At 37.6% G+C, this 11178-nt stretch overlaps 1 protein-coding gene across 2 annotated transcripts in view; it reads left to right on the forward strand.

Moving 5' to 3' along the window:
- Positions 1-9109, forward strand: part of FBXO9 (F-box protein 9) — a 28435-nt gene extending 19326 nt beyond the window's left edge. For both annotated transcript variants that reach the window (XM_081139840.1, XM_081139841.1), the window contains exons 8-13: positions 1107-1225; positions 1441-1531; positions 2219-2314; positions 2650-2743; positions 4279-4430; positions 8521-9109. In XM_081139840.1, the coding sequence (XP_080995966.1) occupies positions 1107-1225; positions 1441-1531; positions 2219-2314; positions 2650-2743; positions 4279-4430; positions 8521-8629 (661 nt within the window). In that variant the 3' untranslated portion in view covers positions 8630-9109. The remainder of the gene's footprint in view (positions 1-1106; positions 1226-1440; positions 1532-2218; positions 2315-2649; positions 2744-4278; positions 4431-8520) is intronic.
- The last annotated feature ends 2069 nt before the right edge of the window (positions 9110-11178 follow it).

Raw genomic sequence — 11178 nt, forward strand, 5'->3', positions numbered from 1 at the left:
TGAGCTCCTGGGGCTCCCCAGCTTTCTTTGTACAATCTCTCATGTTTGTTGTAGTCTTGTGTAAAATGATCTCAGTGTAGGCTTCATTGCCAGGTAGTTTTAGGAAGCTGGTTGGCACTTACAGCACTGGGAATACTGGCTTGAGGTGTTGGAGTGGCTCCCTGCAGGTAGGCTGGCAGTTGGATGTGGTACCCGTTGTTCCTGTTAGCTCCCTTTATTTGGAGGCAAAAGGCTCTGGGTAATGTAGTTGGGAGCTCATTGTGGTCATCTTGCAGGTAGGCCAAAGCACCCAAGCAAAAGCCCCTGCCCACCCTATTGAAGTGGAGAGGAACATAAATAATGGTGCTCACCAGCTCCACCAGCTCAGACAGTTCCCACAGCTCCCAGAGGGCTCCTGTGGTTTCCCAGTCTTCTCTATTTGTCTCTCTTGTTTGTTGTTCAGAAGCTCCTCATTCAGCCCTCAGTTGTCTTGCAGGAGTAATTGCTCACTATACATGTATATATTTGGGTTTGCTCATGGGAGGGGGTGAATTCAGCATCCTCTTATGCCACCACCATCTTGGAGCTCTCCCAGTCATCTTTTAAAAGCATAAGTCATGCTCAAAACCCTGCAGTGACCTCTATCTCACTTAACAGCCACTCCCACCTGTAAACTAGGACTCACCTACACCTGACCACCCGTCAAATTGTGTAGTCGGTATTTCACCTTGCTCACTTTGCTGCAACCGTGTGGCCCTCTTGCTCCTTTTAGAGCACACTAGCTTCACTCCCACCTAAGAGCCTTGCACTTGCTAAGGTTTCTGCCCAGAAAGGCCTCTCTTGGTCACTGTATCTAAATTTATTTTCCTACCACCGTGTCTTTGTTTACCCTGCTTTGTTTGTTTTTGCACTGACCACATTGCCTGAAATTTTCTCTCTGTTTTCTTGCTTTCCCACCAGTAAAAGAGCAAGGCTTCTGTCCATCAATCTATCTCCAGGGCCCAGGACAGTGCCTGGCAGGCACTCAACAAATACTTGCTGAATAGGAGATGGCTGGTAGCAGGACTGTTTCTGCATATAGGGACTTAGCCTTTTATATATATTGATATTGTAATTTTATTACTTAGAGACCCTGAAATATGGCGTTTGGCCTGCTTGAAAGTTTGGGGCAGAAGCTGTATTAAACTTGTTCCATACACATCCTGGAGAGAGATGTTTCTAGAAAGGCCCCGTGTTCGGTTTGATGGTAAGTTGAACCCTTTAGAACTCAAGAGAAATAGTGATCTATCATGCTGATTTTGATAAATGCACAGTCTTAGTTTTCTGTAACAGACCTAAGTGTTATGAGCATATTTAAAGGAAACTACTGTAAAAATGAAGCTAGAAATGTGCTATATGATTTTAATTTTAAAAAGTTTTAATTATTATGTTTAATTCTTTTAAAACTATTTCTTTCTATAGGAGTATATATCAGTAAAACCACATATATTCGTCAAGGGGAACAGTCTCTTGATGGTTTCTATAGAGCCTGGCACCAAGTGGAATATTACAGGTACAACTGTAGTAAACTGAGTGAGTGAAAAATTCTCTCTCTCCAAGTATTAGCTCATTAGTTACTGAACATCTGTTCTCTGTGGCTCTTGCATTTATCCACAAAATGGCCCTTAGTATTTTTATCCAGTGTTATAATAGGAATTGTACTCAAAGAACCAATGGATTACTACAAATTTAATTCCTTCTAGCCTCTAAATCTAAGAATCATTTCACATTTTAGAGCTCTTCCTTGTCTTTTGCCCCTGGTGTACTCATTTCATTTGCCTTTTCCAATAGCTTGTGCCTTTATTCAGCCTTATTGTTCATCAGGTAACACTGCAATGAGAAATAAGTAGACATGTTAACTACTGTGTATGATGAGATTCCACTTTTATTTGACATTAATTAGTGCTTTAGAAAAAAACATGCAGAACTTTAATAGAATAATATTTAATCTACCTATTTTATTCAGTGAATGAAAGTAAAAGTTCAACACTTCCCTCTAAGGAAGATAATATGCCTTTAATTTTTTGTTGCTGGCCTCACAGCTTGTCAGTCATGTCTTAATGATGTTTTGCCAGTTCTTTGGCCTACAGTATATCCATGTTGGTTTCATAGCTATGGCTAGGTTTAGGTACCAGTAAAGAAGGACATATTTTATACTTTGTGTGTGGTGTTTTTTGGTGTTCTTTTTCTTCATACACAGGTACATAAGATTCTTTCCTGATGGCCACGTGATGATGTTGACGACCCCCGAGGAGCCTCAGTCCATTGTTCCACGTTTAAGAACTCGAAATACAAGGTAATATTTTTCTATACTTTCCTATCCAGTTCACATTTTATATGGTTACTTGCGGTTAATATAATCCTGTGTTTTCTGAACTTACTACTGGATGATTTAAAAAGCGGTCACTGGGTGGGCATTTGTGAAAAATACCAATTCCTGCATGTCTCCCTTGGAGATTGTACTATACAGTAGGTCTCTGGGGCCTTGGAACTAGGTTTACTCACATCCTAGTTGGTTCTTCTCAGGCAAGTTCCTTAAACACTATTATAATCCATTACTTCCTAAATTACTTCAATACATATAATAACTGATTAATAATAGATTTAAAGTGTATTTTTTTTTATTTTTAGAACTGATGCAGTTCTCCTGGGTCATTATCGCTTGTCACAAGATACAGACAATCAGACCAAAGTATTTGCTGTGATAACTAAGAAAAAAGAAGAAGTGAGTATACAAGGTTGAATTAATGTTTTCTTTTTAATACCCTGTTTATTCACGCATTCTTGATTAGAAAGGATACAAATACACTGTTTCATTATTTATACTATTACACAAAATGTATGTTGACGTATAGCATCTCTCTAAAGAAAACTGGAGGATTTTCTAAAATGTGGTGTTTTTTTTATTGGATCAGCTTGTCTATTTTTCTTCAAATGGTTTCTTTTCCTGGTCCAGGCTTTTCACATGTGAAAATGTAAAGTCAAAAAATATCCTGCAAAGTAACTAGTAAAATGATACCAAAATATGTTTTTTTGGCTCTTCTCATTTTGAATCATAAGAGATTTTTTTCCTAAATTAGCTCAAATGGGCAGTTCTTTCATAAGGATATTCATATAGAGAATTTCAGTTTTCACTGGAAGTAAACTAATGTAAGATCATTTTCTTCCTATTATTGCAAAAGAAAAAAAAAAACTATCAAGCAAGTAGGATTGCTGGGTTATTATTACATTCTAGAGGGCTTTACACTTTTTTAACAGATTGAGGGCCTAATTTTCTTTTTTTACCTTTGTTCAGGTGCATTTTTTCAGTCCTGGTTAGAAACCATCATGTATGCCCAAGAAGTTAGTTGTGAGGAAGTTATAATAAATACTAGCCTATTGCTTTTATAAATTGTAGGATTTGAAAGAAGTTTCCCTTGTATTGAATCCCCCTCTCTTCTCTAGTATTATGTGTCAAGATAGTTAGGACAGGGTTCTCTGTGAGTCCTAGTCCTATCACGTGTGGCCATCTGTTGCTGGCTTCTCTGCCTGGCTCGGGCAGGCTCCTGAAATCTGGGGCAGCAGTCTGGGGGGCAGAGATAGTTGCTGTGACCTTGGCCATGAGTTTCCTGAGGTCAGAATTGGGGAATTTGTGAGGCCCTAGTTGTTTAGGTTTTATCTAATAAGAATTTAGGAACTCCCACATAGAGTACCGGTTTTTCCTTCAGAATAGGATACAATGAAACCACACGTAGTGTTGATATTTTTGTGTTTTTAGCAGCAGTATTTGCGGAAGTGTGATTCTAATGGAGCTTGTATTACTTTTCCACTGACTGTCTTACTGTTATCTCAAAAAATAAGTTATACTCTGCTTTTTCTGCAGCCTTCACCAACTTATTTTCTCTTTTTAAAAATTCCCAAGCATTTTCAAGTAGAAGGAAATACAAGGCTTCGAGATAGGAGACAGAGGTCTTAATTCCCATCTGAAACTGCTGTGTAACTTTGATTAACTCTTATGACCTGCCTGGGTCTTCCTTCCTTCAGCCATTAGATAGCAACACTGTCGTCATAGTTAGTACATGGGGTTATGATGATGATTTACTGAGATGATGATGAGAGAGGAAAAAACCTTATGTTTTTAGAGTGCTTAATTTTTCAGGACACTCGTACACATTCTTATTTGATATCCAGGACAACTCTACTATGTGCAGATGCTATGTTATTCTTGTATAACATATTTAGTGAGGTTTCATTACAGCTCACGCATCTTTTCTTTTACAGAAACCACTGGACTATAAATACAGATATTTTCGTCGTGTTCCTGTACAAGAAGCAGATCAGAGTTTTCATGTGGGGCTACAGCTGTGTTCCAGTGGCCACCAGAGGTTCAACAAACTCATCTGGATACATCATTCTTGTCACATTATGTACAAGTAGGTGGATGCAGCAAAAATACGAAGGTTACGGAATAAATGTGTACTTCATGTCAGACTTAGGAAACTCTCACATAATGTTAACCCCAGAGTTAACACTACAGAAGCAGAGTATACTGATACTGTGCAAGCCCAGAAAATGGCCCAAAGGAGAAGAACTGGGACGGAAAGTGGGCCAGGCCATGGAGCACCTGTGCTGCTCACAGGGCCCGTGGGAATGTGGATGGGCACCTCCTCTCTGCAAATGAAGGCAGCGTTCCCTGAGTAGAATGGCACACAGTCATTCCAAGGTGTTCATGTGTGGACTTATTCAAGGCAGTTTGAGAACACCAGACCTTTTTTCTTCTCCCATGTTTGTCTTAACACTTTTTACTTTATTTCCATTTGGTTTATCCTCAGGGATTACACACTGATTTTAGTAAAATTATAGTTAAGAAAGTAAGTCTGCTAAAAAGGTCTCTTGTATTCCAAAGCCAAATCTCTTAGGTGGCTCCTGTATAAGGCTCTTTGTTCTGTGAGTTAGGATTATTTTTTTTACATTTTATTTTACATAATCATGCTTAATATCTTTAAATATTCTCCAAAACCATTATTTTCCATTACTACAAATGTGTTCCACCATTCTCTTTGTTTTATTCTTTTTTTTCTAACACTTCATTATCAAAAATTTTAAACATACAGAAAAGTTGAAAGAATTTTACAGTGAAGGCCCATGTATCTGCTTGGTGTACACATTATGTTAGTTTCAGGTGTACAACATAGTGATTTGACATTTATATACCTTACAATGTGATCGCTACACTAATTCTGGTGACCATTTGTCACTGTGTAAACTTGTCACAATATTAACGATATCCCCCTTCACCTTTTTCACCCATCCTTCAAACCCCCTCCCTCTGCAACCATTAGTCTGTTCTCTGTATCTATGAGTCTGTTTCTATTTTATTTATATTCTTTAGATTTCACATATAAGTTAAACCTCGTGGTATTTATCTTTCTCTGACTGACTGACTTAGTGTAATATCCTCTAGATCCATTCACATTGTTGCAAATGGAAAGATTTTTTTTTTTCTATTTTATTTTTAAATAATTTTTTAATTACAGTTGACATACATTATATTTCAGGTGTACAACATAGTGATGATAGATTTCTCTAACTCACAAAGTGATCACCCTGATAAGTCTAGTACCCATCTGACACCATACGTAGTAATTACAGTATTATGGACCAGACTTTCTATGACTACTTTACATCCCCATGACCATTTTTATAACTGGCAATTTACACATCTTTATGCCTTCCCCCTTTTTTAACCATCCTTCCGACCCTCTCCTATCTGGCAACCATCAAAATATTCTCTGTATCTATGAGTTTGTTTTGTTAGTTTATTTTGTTCTTTAGATTCCACCTATAAGTGAAATCATATGGTATTTATCTTTTTCTTTCTGACTTCACTTAGCATAATACCCTCTAGGTCCATCCATGTTGTCACAAATGGTAAGATACCATTCTTTTTTATGTCTGAGTAATATTCCATTGTATCTATGTAAACACGTCTTCATTTTTCTGTGGACACTTAGGTTGCTGCAGTGAGTATAGAGCTACATGTATCTTTTTGTTTTAAACATTTTTTAAAAATATATCTTTATTGATTTCAGAGAGAGGAAAGGAGAGGGAAAGAGAGATAGAAACATCAATGATGAGAGAGTCATTGATCAAGCCCACAACCCGGGCATGTGCCCTGACCGGGAATCGAACCCTGGTCGCCTGGATCCCAGGTCGACGCTCAATTGCTGAGCTAAGCCCAGCCGGGCTACATGTATCTTTTAGAATTAGTGTTTTGGGTTTCTTCAGATAAATACTGAGAAGTAGAATTGCGGAGTCTTTCTGTGTCTCTTGTTACAGCCTTTGTTTTAAAGTTTATTTTGTCTGATATAAGTATCATTATCCCAGGTTTTTTTGTTTTGTTTTGTTTCCATTTGCATGAAATACCTTTTTCCTTCCCTTTACTTTTTTAGTCTATGTCTTTTGATCTGAGGTGGGTCTCTTATAGGCAGCAAATGTATGGATCTTATTTTCTTATCCATTCAGCCACACTATGTCTTTTGATTGTTTAATCCATTTACATTTAAAGTAATTATTGATATGTAGTTATTGCCATTTTAATGTTCATATTTTTTACTTCTTAAAGAAGTCCCTTTAACATTTCTTGTTATGCTGGTTTGGTAGTGTTTTCTTGCCTGGGAAGCTGTTTATCTCTCTTTTGATTCTAAATGACAGCCTTACTGGGTAGAGTAATTTTGGTTGTAGGTCCTTGCTTTTCATACTTTGAATATGTCGTGCCAATCCCTTCTGGCTGCAAAGGGGCCCCCTGTACACACGCTGTGGTGCTCACCCATTCCTCTAGCCTGATAGCTCCCTCAGCTCCCAGAGTGCTCTCATGGTTCCCCAACTTTCCCTCTTCTGCAGAAGCTGTTCAGTTGACCCTCAGTTGTTTCTCAGGAGGAATTGCTCTAATTATAGGTATTCATTTGGTATGTTCTTGGGAGGAGGTAAGTTCAGTGTCCTTCTGTGCTACCATCTTGGACCCTTGAGTTTGAATTTACCTGTAAGAAATCATTAGCAGAAGAGTATGTGTGGGAAAGGACCAGTACAGAAATAAGTAAAATAAAAAAGGAATTAAGAAAGTGAAATAAATTCATGTGCTATCAGAGTTAGCTGCTGTTGAATTTGAAAGAAGACTAGTGTGTGACTGAAGGCTTTCCATTCTAACCGAATCCAAAATTCTGAGGCACATTTTGAGATCACCTTCAGTTAACCTGCTTCACAACCTTGACCATTTGTTGAAAATTTGTTGGCTACATTTCTGTCTTACAAGTAACTTTTTGCACTCATTTGGAAGGTCGTGAGAAAAAGCAGTTTTCTTTTTTCTCACTTATCTGCTTTTTGTTTCTCTCAGTAATCTGTGGAATTTCTTTTTCTTTTCAAAGAAAGAAACCAAACCCAGAAGTAGAATCAAAGAAATGAAAAGCATCATGTTTTAGGCCCGGCTGGGCATAGCTCAGCGGTTGAGCATCGACCTGGGATCCTAGGTGATTGGGGTTCGATTCCCGGTCAGGGCACATGCCTGGGTTATGGGCTTGATCAATGACTCTCTCATCATTGATGTTTCTATCTCTCTCTCTCCCTCTCTTTTCCTCTCTCTGAAATCAATAAAGATATATTTAAAAAAAAAAAAAAGAAAGAAAAGCGTCATGTTTTAGGAAAAAAGAGGACATTATAAGAGGCATTGTTTGTAACTGCTAAGGATCACGTTGACTTCCTTATAATGTTTATAAAGGCACTTGAATTTTCTTCTTTTGTTTATTTCTCTTTTTGGGGGGTGGAATATAAAAGACTATAATAGTACAACTTGTCATTTGCTTTCCCTCCATCCCATCCGTAATTATGTTGTTGATCATACAAATATTAAGTCATTAAATTCTATTCTAGGAGTATAATTATTTCTAAATTACGTTTTAACAAGAGCCTTAAAATGTTTATAGCTTTTGACTTAGAAAGTCTACTCTTTGGAATCTGTCCAAAGGACACAATAAAAAATATCACAACATTTTTAATTGCCAAATACAGAAAACAACCTAAATTTCCAACAAAAGGGGAATTTTTAAGTAAATTGTAGTACAAGCAGACAGTGAAATAATACAGCCATTGAAAATGACTTCTGAAGAGTAATGATGTTAGGAAATGCATACGTCATAACGTTAAATGAAAAAAACAGGATTGCTAATAGAGTGTGACTTCAATAAGAAATCTTGATAGGTTAGGTGTTTGGAAGGAACACTAGAAAATGTTTTGGATTTGCTGTATTCAGTGATAGAATAGGTAGAATTATGAGCGACCTTTTTTTGTACTTTTTTAAATTTTAAAATTTTTCAACAATGTGCTATATTATTTAGAATTTACTGATATATATTAAAATTTTTAAAAGACTGAATTTATAAAACCGCCACCACCACCCCTAGAAATATGCAAGGATTTTAAATGAGTTGGAATTTCCTGGTAATTTGTAATTTTGTGCATTCTTTCCAGGTCAACTGGTGAGACTGCAGTCACTGCTTTTGAGATTGACAAGATGTACACCCCCTTGTCCTTCGCCCGGGTGCGGAGCTACACTGCGTTCTCAGAGCGGCCTCTGTAGAGCTCGCGCTCAGTCCTCTGTCAGTGTTGCATGAATAAAAGCATATAGCTCAAAAGAGCACCTAAGTTATAAATGTACATATACATATATATATCTGGAATTGGAACTTATTTTACATTGTTGGAGTTCTTTTAAGAAGAGTATAAATTGATTATTCGGTTTTTTTATTTAAAGGGATAGTTGATTCTTAGGGTGTTTTGTTTTGAAATTAAGAAGTTGAGATTATAAGTTGTTTAAACACATTTATGTTGTGAAAAACCTTAATATGAGCTTTATTATGCCCCCTTTCAAGCAGATTTCTGTCACATAAGTCTTCTGCCTGATCATCCCAATATTTAAATGCTTCAGGGGAGAGCTTTACTGGATACGCGTTTCTTTCACGCATGACATAGTGTTTTTGCACTAAAGGCTCAAAATGTGAAAAGCTGTTCGGGATTTGTTTGAAACTGTTTGACCAATAAAGATTATAAATAAATGTTTCTTTCAAGAAAATGGATTTGGATGGCCTTTTTTAAACATCAGAATAATAAGCAGTCCCAGGGCAGCCAGCGAAGGCTTAAGAATCATTGCCTGAATTTATTGTTGGTTTTTATATGCAGCCACAGACTATAGAAGTCTATACTCTGACCTCACCCAAGCACCTTACAAATGTGTGGCACTAAGTGAGAAAGGATGAATCCCTTGGGACTGGAACACTTCAACAAGATCAACCAGTCATCTTGGTTCTTAAAAGAACAGTAGAGGATCATGGAAACCCAGGCCTTAATTCTTTTTCCAGAATTAAGGTTGGGAGAGCTAGCCATCAAGTAACCTGGACGTTACCTCCCTAGTAACAATACTAATAGAATTTCAGAGTTTGTGTCTGGCAGTCCTCTACCAGATTCAGATTTTTTTGTGATTCAATACAGCAAGAGTCAGTACTCATATATTTTCAGAAATCAACATCTGCAAAAAAAAAAATCTGCAGCCACAGTTGCTTTCATGTTCATATTGATATTAAAAGGCACTTCATACATCCCTGCAGTATAGTATGGGACAGGCCTTTTAAAAAGCAAATACATGTTAAAGATGAAAACCAAACATGTACCTAAATAGGAGAGTTCCATTTAGGTTGGCTCTATAGGAATCAGATGTGTTCAAGTTAGGAAAGCGGGAGGAAGAACCAACATGCCTAACATAAGGCAGCTCTTCATGATATGACTTAGTTTTAGTAAGTTAATAGAACATCTGATTAGGACATAGTCAAATACAGCTAGAAAAATGTGCTCCTAAGGAAAGTGGAATTTGAAGAGTGTTGATGACCTGCGGCTGACAGCCAGTGGAGACCCAGTTCAAAGGTTCCTTTGTGACCGCTAAAGCAACTTTCACTTATTTAGCTTGGAGAGCTGAAAATAATTTTTTTCAGATTATATTTGTATACTTAAATTTTTAATTCAAAAGCAATATATATTGTGAGTATATAAGAATATACAATGATTCAAAAAGTAAAATAATCCGAACACCCAAAAGAGCAAATCAACTGACCTCCAGCTGGCAGTAAAGCACCCAGCAGGAAGGATCCCACACCAGCCCCCAGAACTTGGGTCGCCAGGCTTATCCCCCTGAGGCAGGGAAATGGAGGAAAAACAACCCTTCTGCTCAAAGACCTACAGATGCTGAGAGAGAGGTGCCTCAACAGAATAGGTTCCATCCTTCACTACTCAGTCAGCGAGCCACCCCACCCACACACAGGTTCCAGTCAACATTTAGCGCCTCGTTCTTGAATGTCTGCGCCTGCGAGAGAGCATCAATCATGACAAAAAAGTCCCTAACATGAAAAATCAAACTAATTAAACAAATGGAACACAAAGGAAACAGGTAGTACATGTGGTAGAAATATTTTTAAAACTAACCAAAATTACATATCTTCAGAGAGATGAAAGCGAGATATCCATGAAACAAGAACAAGAGACTATAAAAAAAAAACATTGGAAGACATCTTTTGGATGTTACAATATAATAGCCCAGCCGGGCGTGGCTCAGCGGTTGAGCATCGACCTAGGATCCAAGAGATCACGGTTCGATTCCCGGATTAGGGCACATGCCCGGGTTGCAGGCTTGATCCCCAGCAGGGGGCGTGCAGGAGGCAGCCGATCAATGACTCTCATCGTTGATGTTTCTCTCCCTTTCTCCTTATTTCTGAAATCCATAAAGATATATTTAAAAAACAAAAACTATAATAGCTAAATTTGTAAAAATTTCTGACAAAACAATGTGAAAGCTAGAAGTTACGGTAGAAATCATTTATTGATCACCCATCCTAGAGGAGGTGAGGAAATGGGGAATGGAAAGGTGAGGTGGTTTTCCCAAGGTGGTCAAACTGTGACACTGACAAATTCAAGGAGAGGGCTCATACAGAGCACCTGGCAGTAGGAAGGGCTCAGTAAATTTTCATCTTACTGTTCATTAAGAGTTTGTTTGTAAATATAACACCTCAATAAAGCTGTTCAAAAATTTTAAGAGCTTGTATGTGTTAAGTGTGGAACAAAAGGCTTTAAGTTTATAGTGGT

Source organism: Miniopterus schreibersii (assembly GCF_964146895.1).
Source record: "Miniopterus schreibersii genome assembly, chromosome: 6".
NCBI lineage: Eukaryota > Metazoa > Chordata > Mammalia > Chiroptera > Miniopteridae > Miniopterus > Miniopterus schreibersii.